The sequence below is a fragment of the Crocodylus porosus genome, unplaced genomic scaffold, assembly GCF_001723895.1.
Source record: "Crocodylus porosus isolate Cpor-Errol unplaced genomic scaffold, CroPor_comp1, whole genome shotgun sequence".
NCBI lineage: Eukaryota > Metazoa > Chordata > Crocodylia > Crocodylidae > Crocodylus > Crocodylus porosus.
In genome coordinates this window covers 43513517-43535736 of record NW_017728918.1, presented here as the reverse complement: position 1 = coordinate 43535736, position 22220 = coordinate 43513517, and the positions used below count along the sequence as shown (strand labels likewise).

At 42.5% G+C, this 22220-nt stretch overlaps 1 protein-coding gene across 1 annotated transcript in view; it reads right to left on the bottom strand.

Annotated features, from left to right (window-relative positions):
• Nucleotides 1-21954, bottom strand: part of LOC109311736 (transcription elongation factor B polypeptide 3-like) — a 26718-nt gene extending 4764 nt beyond the window's left edge. Inside the window, exons 1-7 of the mRNA XM_019537539.1 lie at nt 21827-21954; nt 14546-14602; nt 13917-14029; nt 7666-8380; nt 4173-4272; nt 1297-1470; nt 108-205 (exon numbers count right to left, since the gene is read on the bottom strand). Of these exons, the coding sequence (XP_019393084.1) occupies nt 108-205; nt 1297-1470; nt 4173-4272; nt 7666-8380; nt 13917-14029; nt 14546-14602; nt 21827-21904 (1335 nt within the window). The 5' untranslated portion in view covers nt 21905-21954. The remainder of the gene's footprint in view (nt 1-107; nt 206-1296; nt 1471-4172; nt 4273-7665; nt 8381-13916; nt 14030-14545; nt 14603-21826) is intronic.
• Between the last annotated feature and the right edge of the window lie 266 nt (nt 21955-22220).

The window sequence follows — 22220 nt, the reverse complement described above, 5'->3', positions numbered from 1 at the left end:
GGCGGGGAAATCAGGTTCAGCGTCCAGAAATTTTTTTGTTTGACAAAGTAATTTTAGCACTGAGTGGATGTACCAAATACAAAAGCATTTAAAAGGAAAGACATTACCGGATTACATTCCTCTATTCGAAATAATTGCTCTGGTGTACAGCGTGTTAGCACAGGCTCAAGAATTTCAAAGGGTACTCCTCCTACTTCATGTAGTGCTACAAAACAAAACAAATGTCATGAGTATTTTTACTGTATACCCATTAAATAAGGTTCATCACTTACTAAATAGCTGTTATATAAAAATTAAATCAGATTTATTTGGACTATTTTAGCAGACCTTCTATGACGTGCTTTCTGATGTCTGGGTATTTTAAGTTTCTTATGGAAAACAATTCTGTACTCACCATTAGAGTGGTATTCTAATGAAGCACACCAGCTGTGCTGGGATGCACCTCAGCACAGCAGACTGCTTCATTGGGTGAAATGCACATCGCCAAGGGCTTGATCCTGTGGGACAACACTCAGGTATGTCTCTGCAAATGGGGCAGCACAGGTTTCCTCCATTAGCAGAGATGTGCCCAAAATTGGATTCCTCAGGCACACGTCTCTACAAATGAGGAAACCTCCTGTTTCCACAGAATCTGACTTGAGGTACACCTCTATAAACTGGTGGGGGGACAATGACCCAAGGTTTCATTGCTAGCAAAGGAGTGCCTGCAGCATGCAAGATTGGGCCCCTAAATCCCTAGGAGTGCCTGCAGTGTGGGGGCAGCTTTAAGCTGCCTGCACTGCCCCAACTTAAAGGAAAGATGTACTACTACCTATGCCATGGCCACAAATTTTGGACATTTGTGACCTAACAAAGACTATGGACACCTGTTTGTTTGGCCTTTGTGCTGCCATAAACATTTTCATGATGACACAAAGGCAAGGTTTGCTTATACCCTGCAAAAAGACAATTTGTTTCTTCATTGTATTATCTTTACCCATGTCACCCCTCCAAAGGGGGAGTGCTCACGTAAGTTAGATCAAGTACTTTGATCTAAGGCTGCTTCTCAGCCTTTTGGCTAAGATCAAGTGGAGTACTTTGACTACTCATATCTGCATTTACCTGGTAAAAAACTGAGATGTCAAGCACATCTAGATGTGGAAAAAGTGCTCTCATCTTTTCATATTTATATTGCCATGGCTCTACAGTTTAATAAAAATTAGAACTTCACATAAGATAGTTCTTCACTGTTGCACTGTTGAAAACTTAGCTTTACAACACCCCTCAACCTGCTGAAGCCCATATTAAAATACTTACAATCAATATTGTTTTGAAGTACACGGATGCACTGTTCATACAATGTTAGCATCTTTGAGAGATGGACTGTTTTAGAACCAGAGTAAACTTGCATTTTAGAATTTAGTCTCCGTCCTGTGAACTGGCTCGTATCACTGTTTTGCTCAGGTACTTCTGTGGCTGGTGTTATGGAAGCTATCAACAAAAGTTTAAAAGAAGAGATTGCTTCTACATACCATGGTTGTTTAAAGATGATTAAAAGGAATCTAAAGACATAGATGCACTTCACTCATTAAGAAAAATGATTACTAAAGGAATCGCCATTTTTCTTAAAACATTAAGCTCTACTAAATATGTTCCAAACTCCATTTCAGATACAGCACCTTTCACCTAAAATATGGCATTCAGCTACTGATTTATGCTACAAGTAAAAGCTGACTGACAGTGTAGTCTTCAAACATTTGCCTATGGATGTGGTCACTACAACAAGGTACAACTATGGCTCATAGGCACATACCCAAACCAGTTAGGTTAAGTACTAACCGCACTGTAGTTGTGGCATCCTACATATAAGTGCCCAAGCATTTATCCAGCTCCTCAGACAGGTTTTGCAGGCACTGTCAAATTCTTCCATCGATATAATTGCTATCCATATCCAACCTACTAATTTAAAAGTTGTTCAGGTATGGTTCGATTGCAATATATCATGAAAAAAATGGTAATTTGTTTAAAATTGTAGTTATTATAGAGAAGTCCACAGCTGAAATATCAGAGTACTGCAAGGACAGAATTAAGTTAGACTTGGTACTTACTGTTCAGAGGAGCCTGCATACTAGCTGATTGCATCACACTCCCCAAACAGGGAGTAGCATGTTAAAAAAAGATGACACAGCTAAATGTATTTTATTGTTATCTGAATAAGGACTGCTTGCTAATAATCCTAATTCTCCTCTGCTATGAGGTCCAACAAGAAGAAAATGGAGAAGAGCCACAGAACCTGGGTCAATACAGTAAATTTCCCTACAAACTTCCCTCCAAATCCACAGAAACGTTCTCACAACCTTTAGGATTAGGATTCTACAAGGTCTGACTGCAATATTCAGGGATCTGGGTTTTCTGTTTCCCATGGAAAAAAAAATTGCAGATTTTACCTTTTTATCAGAGGCAAACATAGATTTCTCATTTTAGGGGAGAAACCCATGGATTTTGCAGTTTTGCAATGAGCCCTCTGCAATGAGTTCCAGCCTTCAAGGGACTGGGAGAAGGGTGGTGAGACAGGGGGCACAGTTCATGTTTACTATATGCACATGGCCACCAGGCAGCCTGAAGAGCAGCTCCCACAGACATGAACGATGCGTGCCCCTGGAGTGGGCAAGCATGGTGACAGCCTGCAGGCAGCAGTGGGGGCAGTGAGTGGGGAGCTCCTGCAGGCAGCCGCAGCAGTGTCAGGGCCTGAGGGGGTGGGGGAGCAACTGCCAACCAGTGGTTGGCGACCACCCAGAGATGCTAGCATCAGTGATTGGTGACCACCTGTAGATGCCACCGGCGGGGGAAAGCAGCGATTGCACGGAGGCCAGGGGGTGCACGTGCACCCATGTACATCCCCTAAGTATCACCAATGCCCACAGGTAAGTGGCAGGGGGGGCACTGAGGCCCCCATAGGGAGGGAAGAAGGGAGTTGGGCAGGGCTGGAGCTGCTGCACAGCTGGGCAGTGCCTGGGGTTTGGGGCCACAACATACAGCCGCAGGGCCCTAGCAGGGAGTGGGACAGGGCAACAGGTAGCTCATCTGGGGGGAGAGGGGGTGGGGCTGGCTCCCTGCTTCTGCATGTACTCCTGGGGGGCAGGGAGACCCATGCCCCCCAGGCCTGTGCACAGGGCAGGGGCAAGGTGAGGTAGGCCACCTTCTGCCTGCTGTGGGCAAGGGTTGCTACCTACTGCTGTGCACACTCCTGAGAAACAGGTGGAATTCATGCCCCCCAGATCTGTGCATGTGGCATGGGCACAGGCTGCCCACTTCAAGCTTGGGCTCCCATGGGGCCTCTGCAGCCATGTGCTCCCACACTGCAAAGAACAGTGGAGCTACGCAGGAAAGCTGCTTGCCACTGTGAGCTCCGTGCTGCCCCCCTGCAGGCGTGGCCAGGGCAGCGTGGAGCTTGCACCAGCAGGCAGTTTTTCTGCACAGCTCTGCTGTTCTTTGAAGTGCTGGGCTGTGAAGACCCTGGGGCAAGGCAGTACGGCTAGAGCCCACAGTAGGCAGCCCCCACCCTGCACACATGGGCATGGAGATCCCCCTGCCTCCTGGGAGCACACACCACAGTGGGGATCTGCCGTCCCCCCCCCCAAGCCTATAGCAGGCTAGGAGCCAGGCTCCATACTGTTGTACCAACCACCACTTCCTGCCAGGGGCAGGGGGCTGCAGACCCAGGTCCCTAGCCATAGCCCTGGCAGCTAGGGGCCCACTCAAGCAGGACTGGGGGAATAGGAGCTGTGGGTGAGGTGCAAGGGGCACTAGGATGGCTGGTGGGGGTTGTGGGGAGGACTGAGGGGCAGAAGCAGGGCTGGGGGGAAGCTGTGGAGGGAGGCAGTCATTTTAATCATGGATTCTGGGAGGTTTAAATCAGAGAATCTGGAATTTCTTATCAGAAAAACAGGATCCCTGGTGATACCTACTGTCTACTGTATTTCATATACTCCTTTCAGAGGCAGGCAGATCTGTGCAGGAGTCAGATAAGGAAGAGATATTGCATTGTCACAGGCTGAAGTTTTTATTTCATTTTGTAAGGACATACTGTGGCCCAGAGGCAGAACTATAAAAACCCACTGTTAGCAGGACTAGTCTACTATCAGCGCTGTCTTTTGTTCTCATAACAGGTCTTGCATATTACTGGTACTCACCTTTAAAATCAGTGGCATAGGGGGGAGAGGATATTGATATCTCTGGTAGAAACTTAGGTAGTGGAGTATTAAGTAGATCTTGAAGTGATGCTGTCTTGGCCTACATGTATTCAAGGAAACACCATTTTGGTATCTCAAAGTTATGATCTTTAGACAAATATCATGAAGTACTAAAGCAAAAATTAACAAATATTCCAGGCTAGTTGGACTTGTTGCTGCCCCTGCACTGACTATTAGTTCACCATAATTATGAATTACTTACCAATATCTCCTTTCATTCACTTGCTAGGCAGAAGGCAGGGCCTTTATAGACCAATTCATTCACAAATGTATAGGCTTTTGTAAGCAACAACCAATTTCATCAGTTGCTATAACAACGTAGACTGCTATGAACACTCATGCATTTCTGAACCAGTTAAATTGACGAATTGCCCCGTCTTCTGCCTAACTTCAGACCAATGTGCTTGACTACCTCCCTCTATTCACTAGTTGCCCAAGCTTTATCATACACAAAAAAAACCCCTCAGACATTTGTGCAACTGCTAGTTGCCTCCAGGGAATGGCCCTGCACACACATACTGCCATGTGGCCAGTTGCCCTGCGTGGAGCAGAAACTTACCCGAGGTCCTGGGGGCCTCCTAGGGATCCAGCAAGAGTGATCTGGGCACACAGAGCCTGGACAGCAGCCAGAGGCTGCATCATCCATTTTCAGATGATGCATGCTGCTGTCACATGTACTGCCCTGCTTTTTCCTGGTGCAGGTTTTTTTTGATACCAGAATCTCCCAGTGTCAAAAAACCCTGCTGCACGACAAATTAGCAGCACACTGAATGCCTCTATATGAGATGCGTGTGGTTTGTGCTGCTACAGATGGGCCTGCAGCTCATCTGGAGGTGCCCAAAGCATGCATTCCTGTCCAATTTGATACAGCAGGCTTTTAAACTTTTAGAAAGACTATATACTGACCACTGTCAGTAAGAAGTTAGCATGAAAGGCAGATTGGCAATATGCCAAAACCCAAACCCTGGGCATCTTAAATTGTGCGTCAATCACTGGTCACTCAAAACTTCTGGCAGTTTTGGGCTCTTACTGAGCTTCATTTTCCCTTATCTAACAGTTTTTCCTTAGTAATAACAAAAGCATTGAATAAGTTATCATCCAGGTCTCAAAAAGTAACTATGGGGATCTAAGGGCATTTATAAATGTACTCCAGGAGTGAAGGGAGGGGGTGCTTCAACTAGAGCAGCCCCAAGGACTGTTCTAATAAAAGTGCCCAGACTGCCATATTCATCAGTGTCCCCGTGCTGAAAAATGGCAGCAGGGGTGTTTAACTAAAGGTTGTTCAATGAGCTTTAGTTATAATGCCAATGCTGCCATTTTTCAGCATGGGGACACTGATACATGTGACACTGGAGTCTGCTGGAGTGCGGTAATTACCACGCTTCAGCAGACTCAATTAATAGAGTCTTCTCTGATGCACTGTAATTGCAGTGCATCACAGCAGCTTTGCTGCATACATATAGGCACTAGGGGTGCACCCACAAAGATTTTCTGGCTGATACTGATGGCCAATTAACTAGCCATGTCAGCTGATAAATGCTGTGTGCATAAGCATAGCCACAGCCTACACATGGCCAGGAATGCAGCCTGGCAGCTTGGAGGGCAGTGTCTGGCCATTAAGTCTGGGGGTAGGGGTGCGTGGGAAGGAAGGGCAGGGGGAGGGGAGTGCAGATTGAGGTGCCCAGAGATAGACACTGCCCAGCTAAGGCAGGGTGGGGCTCAAGACAGCTGCAGGTGGCTTCCCAGGGGGTATGGGGGAGTGAGGAGTGGGGACAGCTCCCCATTGCTGCGTGCACTGCTGAGGGAGGCACAGGGGGCATGTGCTGTCCTGGATTTGTGTGGGGTGCAGGTAGGCTGCCTGCTGTAGGCTCAGGGCCATGGGCTGTGCTATCCTCTTCCTGGCAGGGGGGCTGGGCTGGTGCTGTGCATTGGGTGGAAGGGGCTGCGGGGCAGGGCAGGGTGGGGTGGGCAGCGAAGGCTCTGGAAGTGGGGGTTATGGCAAATTTTGAGGTGGCTATGGTCCCCGCTCCTAGTACCACCACTGCCTGCCCTGCCCACACCCCCACCCCTGCATCCCCTGGCTCTGTTTTGTGGGTAGCACCTGCCCCTGCCCCAGCCCCACTCCATCCCTCAACATGGGGGCCTCAATCTTCCTCTCCCCCCCACCGCCCTTCCCTCCCCCACACCCCTACCACCAGACTTACCTGCCAGACACTGCTCTCCAAGCTGCCAGGCTGTGTTCCTGGCCACGTGCAAGCTGTGGCTGCGCTCATGCACGCAGCATTAACAGGTAACATTATTGGCTACACCAACCAAAAAAAGCTGATGGCCAATAATATCAATTTTCTTTTTACTGGTGCCAATCCAATATGGACCAATATACTGGTGCCTTATGGGACTCATCACGAGGAATTTAATACTGCTAATTTGCAGCATAGATCTTGCATCCTGTGCAGTAAATAAGGAATGGAGTTATCACACACCAGATGAAAATAAACATATTTGAACAGTCACCTTGTTCCCTATGAAACCTCCATTTGCATATACAGGGTCTGATTCAGATAAGCTGTTAAGCATGTTCTTAAACCCATCCCATTGCCCCAGAAACTGCTTTAAACTTGTGCTTCAGCTGTGCAGACTTCAAAAGGGTCTTCAGCATATAAATGCTTGTAAAGCACATGCCTAAGGGATTACCCAAATCAGAATGTTTTCCTGATCAGGGCCTAGATAAGGCAGAGGTTGTGTGAAGAATAAAAGCAACATATGCTCATATAAAGAGACATTCATAACACCATGAGGTAAAATTAAGGTTGCAAAAACAAAACAAGAAAAAAAAACAATAACAACCAGCTCTCTCTATCCTGGCATTTCCTTATTTTTAGCACATGGCTTTGTAACCTTAAAAAACAAAATGGTGTTGTTAGAGGGTTTTTTTAAAAAAAAAAAGAAAAATAAGAATAAACGTTCATTGTGCAACTGTAGTAGGTATAGGCCTACCATTGCAAAGAAAAATCCTTGATCCCCAAAGAATGTCATTGTTATTCAATACTGAATGCCCATTTCATTTGCAAACAAGGTTTTATCTTCTTAATTAAAGAAAAAGAAAAAGAAAAAGAAAAATGTACTTGAGTTTCCCCTATTCTGACTACCTCTAGCTACTAGATAAGCATTTGAGTTACTGTTGGTTAGAGAAATTCTGCCAAAACAAACGATCAGTTTAACAACTTAACATCTACTTCTTAATTTGCTTTAAGGAGAAATCCACGAGACCCCTTTCACTCAAAAAATTATACCCAGTTACTGTCATTAGCGTCTTTGCATCACAGGTGTGTTGCATCTAAAGTTTTACTACACAACAATTAGTTTGCAAAAAATAAATGAAGTGCTCATTTGAGTGTTTAATTTGAGGTCAGCTTGATGAAACAATAATTACCTTTTTAGCAGGTGTTTCTGACTGATCATCTTCAGCTTGTTGTGGCTTTTCCTCATCCTCTTTTGTGACAGGGAGTTTTGAGCTCTGTTGGGAGTTTTGAGCTCTGTTGTTCTTATCACAGCACTTGATAATTTTTGGTTGTACAATTTTAGGACAAGCTTTCCTTTTTCTGTTTTTTGAAACCTGATCGTAAGTAAGATAGGATTCAAAAGACATGGTAGGAGGCTCAAAGTCCTCATCACCTGGTACTTTTGTTTTGCTTTCCGTCATAAGATTTTCTTTTAGATTTCCTGCATACTCAAGATTTCTATGTTTGGAGGCATCCGTACTAGGTTTTTCTTCCTTTGAGGGTGAGTCTTTGTCAGCTACAGCAGAATGGTGCTTTTCCAAAGTTTTTTTGCTGGCTGAAGGGACTGTTTCTTTGCAGTCACTTTTTTTATCTTTAGGATTGATGCCTTGGGAAGTGTTCTTAGAACTATGGCTGCTGTGTATTTTACGTTCACATCCATTAGGAGTCTCAGACTCCTTATTTCTATGTTCAGTCTCTGCAGAACTATGTTCCTTTTTAGGTTTATCCAATTTGGGAGACTTTTTACTATCTCTTAGGGATGATTCAGATGCTTTTGATTTCTCAGAGTGCTTGTCTTCCTTAGAAATGGATGATTCTCTCTCATCTTTCACTTTTTTGGTGACCTGTTTTTTTTCGCTGTAATCACTGCAATGCAAAATGACAGAATGAGACTTCACACCATTTTTATGCTAGATCACTGAAAGAGACCCTCCTAACCCTTTACTTATAATCTGAAAATTCAAGTGATACACATCATGCTTCAGTGGTCAAATTGCAATAGATATTATAGACTAGTTATATTATTTTTCTTTAAACGTTTGCAAAAGCACAAGTCTCTTCCAATTTTTTTTTTTAAACTTACAAATTCAAACCCACATAGTTAACCCAAAGTTCTTTTCAGTGTCCCTTAAAATAAACAGAAAGGATTACAGCAACCAATCATAGCACTGATTAAAACCAGTAGCAAGTCTTAAATCCACTTAGTGCTCCTCGGAGAGAATATGACCAATTCCAGAAGACAAGAAACACTTGGTGGTCGATCTAGGTGGTGAAGGGGGTGATTGTTTTAACAGTGTGTTGATGGAAAAGAATCACTACAAACTTGTCGTGAAATGGCCTTGGTAGATCTTTCCACACACTTACTAAATGTTTTCTATGCACCAGACGTTTTCCTCTGTCCCCTTCCTTGACTTGCAGCCCCGCTGTAACCGCGCATCCTTCAGTTCCTATACCCATCACTCTTGATTGCAGATCCCAGTAGATGGGCAGGCTGGGCATCTCCCCACTGCAGCAGGTCTCTCATAACAAATTATAAGGAGGATCCAAAAACCCTACTGCACTGTGATGGTTCTTCCATATTAACATAGGATCCCAGTGAAGCAGCTTTTGGGTCCAGCCAGCCAACACATATTGTCGTGTAGAATAAGAAAAAGCCAGCCATTATTCTTTTCTGACCCTTTCAGAGACTAACAACAGCCATATATAAATTTGCAGAGACCACTATAATGAACACCCAACTCAGTACAATTTTCCCAAGGCTCAAACTGGTAACATCTGAAGAAGAGATGAGGATTTAAGGCTTATTTTGATCAAAATGTTTAATATTTTCCTATTGGGTCTCTTTTACTGTAATAATTATGACAGTCACGGTTTTTTTCCAGCAAAGGAGCACTATTATTGAAGTCTCTCCCATGGATTTCAACTTTAATATGCAGGAGAGTCTTTTGTGCTACCAATGAGCCTGAGTTCATCTAGAGTTCTGGACACTCCTAAAGTTCTGTATGCTCCTGGTGCGGTCACCCATGGCAAAGGTTGAGAGCAAGGTTTCCAAACTAATAGTGATCTGAAAATAAAGGTACACCATGGTGGAGCAGATGGATAAAAATACCAGTGAATGACAGTACTTGTAGCCAAAGAACTTGAAGGATTTGATATAGATTTTGCTGTTCTTAGTGAGACCAGACATATGGGAGAGGAGCAGTTCACAGAGCCTGTAGTGGCTATACCCTTTTTTGGAAAGGAAAAGCTGAAGAAGACATGTCCACAGCACTGGTTCTGCTATCAAGAGCAAGACTTATTCAAATACTGGAATATCTAGTTGGCCTCAATGAGCATCTCATGACCCTTCATCTCCAACTGTTAACATGCAACAGCACATATGCCCCAACCCTTAATAAAACAAAAAAAGATTTCTAATCTAAACTTGACCAAGTCTCGTCATCCATCTCCAAAGAAGAAAAAGCCCCTGACAGGGACTGAGCTATGGAACAGAACATTTTGAAAGGAAAGGGTGGGGAAAGTCGAACCAAATGGAATTCTCCTCCTGAGCAAATGTTTACAATATGATCTCATTATCATTAACTCCCTATTTTGCCAAAACAACAAAGAGATGACATCATGGAAATACTGCCATTCAAAACAGTGACACCTAATTTATCACATCATAGCTTATGCCTAGGACCATTGCAATGTCTGTATCACTAGAGTTATGACCAGCATGGACTACTGCTGATATGGTCCATCACATCCATTCAGATGGTCCCAAAATTATATAAACAAAAAAAGCTATCAAGGAAGAGGTTTAATATCAAATTGACAGAGACTACTAAAAGTAATCTCCTGCAGTGTCTCAGTGAGAAACTCCTGACAACATTAATCACTGAGAGCACCTCAAGAAAGGCATCCATGAAGGATGCAAAGTATCTCTAAGTTTCTCCACAAAGAAACATCAGGACTGGTTCAACGAGAATGACAGGGAAATTCAGGCTCTCAGTGATGGAAAAAGGAGAGACTGCAAACTTGGCAGAATGACATCAACTCCGAACCAAAGACAGACACATACTAGCAAACAAAGATCCAGAGGCAGATTCAAGAGAGACAACTGGTAGAAGGACAAAGCAAGAGATTCAAAAGCTATCTATAGGCTAAGCACACAGAGCCATTCCTCTAATGTCCAAGAATCTCTTTTGAGATCATACCACTATCAATATAGGGTGGAAGGAACTTTTTCAAGAACTCCTCAGATTTTTAGTATCAAAGCAATGCTATCAAAGCCATTCCACAATATTCTGTTAAGGACTACCTTGAAGATGCACCAGCTAAATCAAGAGGCCTTGAAAGCCATTAAACAGATGAAAAACAACATTGCATGTTGTCTTGATAGAATACCAGATGAAATTTCTAAGCAAGGTGAAAAGAATTTCTCACCTACTATACTGTTATTCTGAAAACATGAACAGTCTCCCCGTGACCTGAGAGATGGCAAAATCATTACTATACACAAGAAAGGAGATAAAACAGATTGTAGCAGTACTGTCCATAACTAGGAAGATTGTCATCTCAGTAGATTCACCTTCCTTGCTGATGAGATTCTACCCAAGTCCCCATGTTTTTTCAGTCTCCTCAGAGGTACATTGGCATGATTTGTATTGTTAGACATCTGCAGAAGTGCTGTGGGCCATACTGCAGATATGGTCTTAACTGACCTCAGGCCTTTGATACAAATCAACAGAGAGACTCTACACAAGAACCTGATGAGATCTGGATGCCAATTAAAATGTGTTACCATCAGATTCCTTCATGACGACATGACAGCAGCAGTCCTAAGCAACGGCCTAGAAACAGCCTCTTTCATTATCAGAGCTGGAGTCAAGCAAAGATACATTATTGCACCAATACTATTTTCTGTTTGTATCACAGTCATTCTACATCTCACTGATGACAGGCTTCCATTCAGAGTCAACATCCAGTACTGCGTGGACAAGAATCTCTTCAATATCAATTGGTTTCATTCCAAATGCAAGATGACCAACACCTCCATTCTCATCTCTAATTCACTGATGATTGTGTCATGTGTGCCCACTCAACTGAAAATTGCCAGGTCACTCTCAATGGCTTCTGCGAAGTGCATATATTTTTTCGACTCACTGTCCACTTCACAGAAACTAAGATACTTTACCAACCCGCCAAGCTAACCAAAGACTCCTCCACATATTACAATTAGAGGACAATTTTTGGAGAATGTTGAGCATTTCCCTTACCCGGGGAGCCACCTTTCCCCCAAAAGGTAAATATAGACAATATTCAACATCAGATAAAGCCTGCTGGTGCAGCTTTCAACATCTCCAAATTCATGTCTTCATTGATCATGATATTAGGACCCAAACCAAACTTCTCGTCTACCAGGCTGTTGTCATTCCTACCCTGCTGTATGCATGTGATACCTGCACAACATTTCAGAAACACTTAAAAGCTTTAAAACATTACTATCTGCAATGCCTGTAGAAAAGAATAGAAAAGAAAATCAATTGGAAGGACAGAAAAAGAGTGCTTTAAACTAGGCAAATTGTACCAGCACTGAAGCCACTTTCATACAGCACCAGCTGTTTTGGACAGGAAATGTCATAAGAATGCATGACAATCAACTCCTAAAACAGGTCCTATAATCCCAACTCAATGATGGTCACCACCACTCTAGAGGTAAGCAAAATAAGAGATTCAAGGACCCTTTGAAGGCCAGTCTGAAGAAATGTAACATCGATAATCAGTACCTGAGAAACAAGCACTGAATTGCCTCCAATGATGGCATGATGTACAAGATAATGATCGATCACCTCACTGAAGAGGCAGAAAGACAATACACACCCCATGGGAAATGTATGTTACCAGATGTTAATAGGACCCACTCCTTCCTTCAGAAGCTTTGCCATGTCTGTAGAAGAACATGCAGATATCAGATTAACCTCCTCAGTCATCTATAGACTCACTGATGACTCCCTTATTTACTGAAAGACTGTCCTCCTCATATGAAGACTGCTGCTGCTGATGATATATCAAAGGTAACATATCTTGCTATGTATATGGGTTTATCTGTCATTTTTATACATTACAGGTAATACATTACAAGTTTCAATATATATAGTGCTTATTCCAAGTTCTGTGCAGTTTGCTATTATTTGCAGTTCAATGGAAACAAGATTTATAACTCATATGATAATGGAATTTTGACTTTGAGCTTTCAGTTCATAAGGCAAAGAACAGCAAAAGCTTTAGAATAACACTTACCAAACTTTTCAGCAATGGACAACTGCTAACCCTGAAAGGTATATAATGGTCCGTGACAGATTATGAAGCTTTTAAAATTATAAACATCTCACCCCCAACGTGATCCAATCTAGACCACTAGTCTAGAAAAATTTTGGTCTGCTACTGACAGTATCGTTAAATCAGGCCTGTTGGTTCTCCTTTCAGGCAGTGATAGCAGAATTTTGTAGGAGGCCTATATAGACCTATGCTATGGTCCCATTAGAATGACAATACTCAGTGGAATTTATTGTGAATGCAACATTATCATAAACATATCCAAAAAAAACCAAACAAACCAACAACGTTCCTGAAATCAACAGTGTTTACTTAACAGGGAATCCTCTAGAACAGTTCGATTTTGGGACTCTACTCAAAAATAAGCATAGTTGCAGAATCTCCATCCTTGAAAATTTTCAAGAGCAGGTTAGACAAAGTTGGTTAGGATGATTCAGTCTGAGATGATTTTGCCTTGATCAGGGGCCTGGACCAGGTGACCTTGTAAGGTCTCTTCCAGTCCTACTTTCCTATGGATCAAGTAGGACCTCTGACCAGTTCAGGACCAGAGGCAGCTACACAGTTTGCACTGCTTTATCATCCTAGCCTGGAATGTATTAGTTTACAAGGTATCAAATTATTTCACCCATCTGGTCTCCACTAATTTATTTTTCTTGTGCATTAGTAAGAAAGCTTCTTTCTGCCATGGAAAGAGAGTATGTGGAGAACTGGGAATCAAGCGACTCAAGGTGTGATGGAAAACCAATACCACCACATTACTTCTCTTCTTGGTGTGTACTTGCCACTTCCCTAGAGAATCAGAGATGTCCATTCACTGGATTTGCCATCTTCCTCAATCAGCCAGCCAAGGACTGACAGACCCTACTGTGTATGTTTAAATTAGTCAGCCAAATTATTTCCATTTTTTCCAGCAAAATAGCATTTAAAAGGGTTTTCATTCTACCTGTTTTATTTCTGCAAAGTTTGCTTCTATCACTTGCCATTCCATGTGCTTCTTTCATTATTCTGGAGTCTGCTTTTATCCAACACAATATACTGAAGAATAATTTATGGGAAAAATCTAAATTTGGTTCATACCTACCTTTCAGTTTCTGGGGGGATAAGTTTTTTCCAGTGGCTTACCAGGGATTTGGCTATAGTCCCAGCTGTGGCATGTTTCCTAAAACTGTTCACTGTTTTTCCTACTCCAGTCTCCTATTGAAAATAATGGAAGGGAAAAAAAACAAAAACAACACACCACTGGCATCCTGAAAACATTTCTGCTAATGGTTAACAATAATGTGGTACTTCAAGACTGCACAACCTTATGTTGTGAGTTTAAGAATACCCTCTCTTTCAATAAGTATGTGCATATTTATGAAGGAAAAAATAATTAACCACACACATCCAGTCTCCATCATGGTTAGAGACAGGTCATTCCACTTAGCAAAGGGAACCCAACCTTAAAAAAAGGAATTGATTTCCTTCATGCTCAGGAGAAACCTCAGTTCAGTTCTAGCACTACTTTTCATATTGTTGTATTTGTCCAGTTATATACCATCCTTCTAGATGGTTGTGGGGTGGGGAATGCTCTAGGGCCCTTTAAGAATTGAACTGGGATTTGGATTCAGGGTTACAGGGTGCAGCAATACCACTGGCTTCCTTGGCTTACAGCCATAGAAGATACCACACAACTTCATAAGAATGATTTAAGGACAGTGTGTTACTTACTGCTAGAATGTCCAGTGATATATCCAGACCCTGCAGGGCCTTAAGTGCTTTTATGACCTGAAAGAAAAACATTAGGATCAGTATCTCTTTATGAATATTATCCTTCTCTTCCTAGTCTCAGCCCTTAAACATCTGCATAATCTAAATGGGTTTAGTAGTTTTGGCAATGGGGTGTACAGCCCCTTGCACCTGCACCCCCTTCTCCAAAGTTGATTTGAGAGGGATGGGAACCTCACTATGCTGGGGTTCTGTACAGCTCAGTTGAGGCATTTCACCTGCACCTGCAAACTTAAAAACCCCAAAGAAGTCTAGTAGGTATTAGTGACTTCACTGCAAGTGAAGACAAAATCATTACTCAGATAATTCAGATGCTTGTTTTAAACAAGCCCACAGTGCAGAGATAATAGATTCAAGAAGATGCATCTAGGGAATAGGAATTCTCCCATTAGAACGCCATATAAAGGCAATCCCTGTCTCTTCCCAGTTATCTTATTGGTCCTCTTACAACTCTAACTCCAGAATGACACAACTGTAGCACTCTCTCATACTACAAAGGAGAGCACTTATTCTTAAATATTTTGTTTAAATATTTTGTCATTGGCAATTAAAGCAATAACAGCATTATTTTTGGAGGCTAAATGGATTTTCTGTTCCTAAGGGAAAAGGTCTCTTTTGACTTGTAAAGAGCATAAAATGTAAACTAGGCAATCCGATCACAGGAGTTACTTGATTAGCCATGTGTACTTTCTAAAAACAAAAATCCTGTGTTTCCCATGGAGTCTTTTTCCTTGAATGGCACTGTACTATAAATGCAGATAGACTTGATGAAGGATTCAAGGCGCAAGAAATTCAGATCTGTGCTCCTAATAAATCCAGAATCTAGGGTATTAGAGATCAAAGTTCTTTGTCAGGTCTACATCCAGACAAACCAGATACAAAGCAGATTTTGATAGGAACCTGCATAGCTATATAAATGAGGCAAGGCCCAGTTCTTCATAAGCTTTTGACTAAGACAACATAACGAACTGACATTTATAATTTTGCATTAGATGTTACTTGTCAAACCCTGTTGTAGGTAATGGGATAGGTATGAGAGGAGTTTGTTTCAGCAACAGACTTAGTGTGAAGGCCATTTTAAAAATGCATATTAAATGGACATTTTACCCAGTATTGTTATGAATACCAACAGAATTACTTTTTAATTTATATTTTTATATATTAGCCAAAAAGCTCAATGGTCATACTGTGCTTAATCTTGTTTCTTGAGCTTCACTGTCTACCTTTGTACATAGGCAGTATCCATGTTTGTGTGCACTTCTTATATTGAAGCAAGGAAGAAACAATATTTTGGTAATCCAAAAAACTCTTAAAACTACAGAAGTTATCTAGAATACTCAGGAATGTGCTTTATAGAGTTTTCAGGTTTATACCTGGAATTTCTTTAAAAACTTTTTTTTTTTTTTTTTAACTGACTTGATTTTAACATAGCAGTATCCCTTGAAAGAAAGAAGCTCCCTGTAATTCATACTCCTTCTGCACTCATTGTAGAAGCTCTAAGTAGCTCTATTTAAAAATAAGATTTTCTTGAAGCAAGCAAAAGTGCTAGGTATAAAGGGCTCATTTTAATTTTAGCACATACGAATACATAGTTCACATCTCAAAAGATAGCCTTTTTCCTGAAGGCACTGTATTCCCAATGCTTAGCTCAATTACCAGTCACTTAAGACATGGTTACCAAGATGAATTCTGATTAGTTTCCTCTTCCTTCAGTAACCTGAACAAAAAGATATACAAAAGGATATAAAACAAAGCCCACTTGTTCATTATTTTCATGGTTATTAGAAAGCAAATTGACAGCACCATTTTAGATTTTTAATAATATTTTTCTGTTCTCACAAGATCTTAAAAAACAAAACAAAAAACCCAACTTTTGATACTACAGTTATCTCCTTAAGAAAACAAACGTAATTTAAGCAGCAAGGACAAAGACATTTTGCCATGGATGACGAAGTTACCAGCTTGCATAACATTTATTTCCAGTGGTTTGTAAAAAGGCCTTCTATGTATCCAGCCTAGAAGGATAGTTATTTAAATAAAAAAAAAAGGGGGGGGGGAGGAGGCAGTGTTTATTAGAGGTCTCAATTCATTCTAGGTCTCAATTTATTCTAGTAGCAGTACAGGAAGACTTTAAAATAGTTCTTTTGTTTACAGATTTGGGGCTAAGTTAATTCAGAAATCTTTAAGCAGGGTATACAATAAGATTTCAGGTACTTCTTGTTTCATTAGAGGCCATATTAACAACAAAAAGGTGTCCTGCTATTTTGAAGAGGTATGTCCAACAGAACATTTAAGCATTTAGATGGCAAGCCATTCTAATATTTTTTTTCCACGGTTTATAGTTTTCATGTCTCACCCCAGGCTACAATATTAACTTTGTTGGTTTTTTTGTTGTTGTTTTTTTAAGTGTAACATACAGTTAACAAATAAACACAATAACACACCATTATACCATAAAGGTATAACCTAGAGAGAATAAATCAGATTCCCCGACACCCCTTTTATGGGAAGCACCTCCTGCTCTCTAGAAAGCATGGAATGGCTGAGTCTGCAATGAGATCAGTCACTATGTATGGGGCTACCACAGGACAGCCAGCTCCATTTACTTGTACTATAAATGGGCAATGTAAATGCCAGTTGCTAGTCTGGCAATAAAACATGGCTGACCTCACAATCCCATATGAAAGAAAGCAAAGCCTGAACAGTTACAGCAACACACTCGGAGGCAACTGTTCCCATCTCATTCAGAAGCCATTAAAATATTATACATATAGGCTCAAGGAAAAATTAAAATGTAGCTTGTTCAGAAACTCTGTAGTCAAATAAATACACTAGACAGCTTTCATATCAGTTTAATCTTGAAGACAGATTTTTACTCAGTTAAGCAAGCTCCATCTTACAGCCTTGGTCCTAGGGGTATGGGGAAAAAATGAATGTCTCACTTACAACCTTACAGGTTTTTACAAGCATTAGTTAACTTTTACAATAATTCAGGGATTCATCTTTATATTTATTGGGACTTATACTCAGATACAGAGAGGGCAAACTCTAGTCTGAAGTCTCAATTAACAGATCTTCTCAGAGAACCTGAACACCATTGGTTCTAGCGCCTTGCTCAAACCGTAACTACATGCATGTATGTTGAGGCCAAACTGTATTTAGTTCTATTTGCTTAATCCTGACCACAATCAGGGTCCCATTATGGTAGATGCGGTAGAAAAATAGTATCTGTCCTTAGAGCTTGCAGTTTAATAAACAAGACAAAAGGAGGGAGAAAAAGCTGATACTTTTCAACAAAGTTATTGTTGGCAAAAGTTATGCTACCTCTATCTGCTTTCTTTGGTACATTTTAAAACACATGATATAGTCTGGAGCAAAATAAAGAAGGTCAGGAAGATGAAGTGACATTAAGAATAAGAGAGGGAAAGAGTTTCCATGGATATGGAAGGGAAGAGGAGCACCCAGGGATGGGAGAGCACAGGCAGAGACAGTAGGCAAGAAGGGATCAAAGCAAACAAGCTGTCTATGGTCTACACTGAAGTTGCAGCCTGAAGAACTTGATTTTGCTTATGAGTCTAAATAACAGTTTTCTAGTTGCATAAGTAGCATTTTGCCATTTCCCCAGATAAAGATGCTATTTCCCCAGCAGTGTGGACACATAAGCATGGATACATTGACAATAGACTACATACTGGCTTGGGAGCTACATGGTTAGGTGCATGTGCATCCAAGTATCAGTCCCAAAAAACAGTGCAGGGGAGAGGGGAGGGGAGGGGGGCAGGAAAAAGAAAACAGCCTCTCATATTTTAGTGTCAATACTCAGGGGGTTGAGGGATTTACTCAAGAAGACAAAGAACTAGGTTTTTAGGTCCCCCTCACCTAGAAGGAGTTTGAATCCATCTTTCTCCAATTCCCCAGCATAATGCATCAAGCACTAGTTCAATTCTTGACTGAAATAAAGCATCTAATGTAAAAAGACATTAGCATCAAATGAAAGAGGATCTACCCCATGCTCATGTTAATTACGCCCAAGATTTGTTGCACTCATTGCAAAAACAAGCACATAAGCATACAACTCATTTTTGTTCTGAATGTATATGGCTGAATTTGTTTCTTAATAGTAGATCTCACTAGCCACGTCCAAAGAAGCACGGCCATGTGGTACATGGCACTGCAGACATGTCTAGGGTGCCACATACCACACGTTCAGTTGTTCTACATGCTGCAAGGGAGCAGCGTGGTGGGACAGGCCGACTCCTGGATATCCAGGGGTGAAAAAAAAAAAAAAAAAACCACCCTGCAGGAGGGAGAAAAACAACAGAGCAGTGCATGCAGGGGTAGCATGTGCCACACAAAACTGGAGCTGGGACAGCTAGAGCTGTGCTCTGACAGCCAACCAGGTTCTACATGGCAGGATTGCCACTGCTGCAGCCCCAGGAGGCCCTCAGGACCCCAGGTAAAGCCCTACCCCACCCAAGATAACTGCACCAGAGGGTGTGTGGCATGGGTGCACCCTTGAGACAAGTACTGGCAGCACAAGGTGCACTGCCATTAGTTGTCCCTGGGGAACCAAACATTCACGCATGCGGACGCAGCCACCATGTCTTTCTGATAGATTAGGGAGCCCTCTACTATCCAATGTTCTAATTTAGGACATTGTGATGGAGCACATCTCCTCTTGAACTTTCATTTTAAGCTAGGTTCTTTTAAGCTAGATCTTTTTCATTTACATCCAGACCTAAAATAATTGTGTAGCTCCTTTTCTAAACTCTTTCCAACTTATCAACATCATTTTTCCCCCAAGAATTGAGCACAGTATTCTAAGAAGTGTCTCAAGTAAAAGCATAGAGCTACTTCTTGCTAATGTATCCTAAAAAGGGATTTCTTCTTTAAACCACCACATTCCACATTTTACTGCAATTTTATGCTCAGTGACTATCTACCACAACACTAACTTATTTTCTGAATCACTGCTTTTCAAAAATACAGTCCTCCATCTTATAATGTGACCTATATTCATGGCTCCTAGATATAACTTAGCAGTCAGACAGACTTGCTATCACCCAACGAGAAGCAGGCCTATTGGATGATGGTTATCCATTATGATTACTTTGAGACCTACCAAGGAGTTTTAAACCCATTTCATGTATACTGAATTGATGTCATCATGATAAACTTTGTATAAGTGTGTAAAGTATAACCAAGTTAACTGCCTTAGAAAAATCTCTTAACTGGGATTATTTAAAACAAAAAATCTTCATTACCATCAAGTCTTTTATGATTACAGGATGGCTGCTTTAAGGGCATCTAGTAAGCTTACAGTTAATATTATGTTCTTCCTCCCAAAGTTTTGTTCATAGTTTTTTCAACCTCAAGACCAATGATAAAGATTACACAGGACTAATAATGCCCACATTCATACCTGTGCAATTCCTACAAGTGCCTTGACAACTTGGTATCAAATCCCAGTGCCACAGGATTCAGACTGGGAATTTATTTTGCTACTTTGTCAACTGAATTTATTGCTGTTGCTTTTAAAGTAGTATCTATTGGAAATTTACTACTTTATTTCCATTCAGTAAAGGCTTGTTACTTAGCAAATGGTAAGTTAGATTTGTTTACCATTATGCTTAGTTTCCTGTAAGCATATTTATGAATAACGATTAGTTCCTAGAAAATTCTGGCCAGTAGAGGAATTGAGTAGGATTCTATTGCCTATCATCATCATCATACTCCTTCTTGTGAAGTCTCATCTTAGGTTAACTTTAATGGCCAACTATTGGCTAATTGTGGTCTGTCTGTCCAAGGTTTACTTCTGGCTATGTGGAACTATTTCCAACATTTTATAAATATTAATCAATCACTTTATTTTACAGAATATTGGTCAACCTCAAAATGTAAAGTAGGTTTGTTCTTCCTGCACAAACTGGGACACTAAATAACCTTTTTTCCCCTAAGTTAGTCTTTCTTTGCTCTCTTCGGTTCAATAAAGCTCACTTGCTGTACATTTGATAGAGTGGCTCAGTAACACAAGTTGGGTTCAAGAATCTCACTTCAACTTTCTATTCTGCCTGTCAGGTATGATTGACATTGCTACTCTGATGCTATTGCTCTAAATCTCTTATTATATTATAGGTCATTTGTTGCAATGATTGCTGTTATTGGAACCACTCTGCCTCATTTGTTATTTTCTATTTTTCAGAACATCGGACAGTTTCCCCAGTTTATTTGATTAGAGCATGGTTTTACAGACAGGTTTCCCATTATCAGTCATGGAAGGCACCCAGATTTCAGAAAACAGGTGCTTCTAATTTAATCCTTTTTTTTTTCTGGATCCAGAACAGTTACTTCACTAAATCAATTTAGTGCAAGCAAAACTACACTCCTTTCAATGCAAACAAAATAGCTAAGGCTGTGAAAGGAATGACCCAACTTACCTTAAACCCAGAACTTTTACGACTTCTGCACAGAAGTCACCTCAGGCACACAAGCAGCTGCACTGAATTCAACAGGACTGCACCCATCCGTAGGATTACCACCTTGACACTACTGCTAGCTATTAACCATCAGGGCCGTTCTCCCAGGGGGCACTGAGCTCATCAAATAAAGGAGATGGGCCACATTTGCCATCAGCATCATCTTGCAACTTCTACCTTTGCTTAGATCAGTTAAATAAAGTGTAGGTGAGTAAAAGCCAGCTGGTAGGTGGCAAATGCATGTTAGAAATGCTGGAAGACTCATGTTTTTTAAGCTTAGAGCATCAGACTTGCCAGGGCAGATGCATCTTGCCCAGTCTTCTGGTAACACAGGGCAGAGAGGCCCCGACGGGTTTCTTCCCCACTGTTGCTCTCCCATTTGCCCTCCAGCATTAAGGTCCGACTCCGAGGCTGCCCCTCAGCTCCCGGCCAGGACAGCTCTGCAAGCCCTAAGTGCAGCCCCAGCTGCCGGGCGGGGGGTTTCAAAGGGCCTGCAGCAGGACAGGGCAGGGGGGCTTCACTTGCACAGAAGTGAAGCTCTCCCTTGCATAAAAAGCTGGTTCAGTGCCCAGGCAGCGGCCCCCGAGCAAACCCCCCGGAGACGCGAGGTGCGGGAGCCACGTGCGGGGAGGCTTGGCCCGCCCGCGCCCGTTGCGGAGCGGAGCCGTCGGGGCGGGACAAGCCTCGTCCGCCTCGCTGCTCCCGCCGCCCCTGGACACCCCCCGGCCGGGGCCCGGCGGCCGGCTACCTTCTTGGGATCCTGGGCCTGGCCTAGACGCTCTTTCAGCTCCAAGACCCTTTGCAGCAGGCTCCCAGCCGCGGCCATGCCGCCCCCCGCCTCCTCGGGCAGCACCTGCCGCCTGCGGGCGGCGCCTCTTATAGCAGCGCCCCAGCACCTGGCCCGGCCGCGCCAGCTCCCGCCCTCCAGCTGCCTGGGAACTGCGGGGCGAAGCACTGTCCCGCGCGGCCTCTGGCCTCGGGTTTGTAACCCCAGCGGTTGCCAGCAAGCGGCAGCGCTCTCGGCAGGCTCCCCGCGGCGCGAGGCTGGGCTGCTTGCGGGCTCCCTCTACCTGAACCCGGCCCATTTCCTCCCGCGCTTCCTCCCTCCCTCCCCTCACGGAATCGGAGGCAGAAGCAGGGCT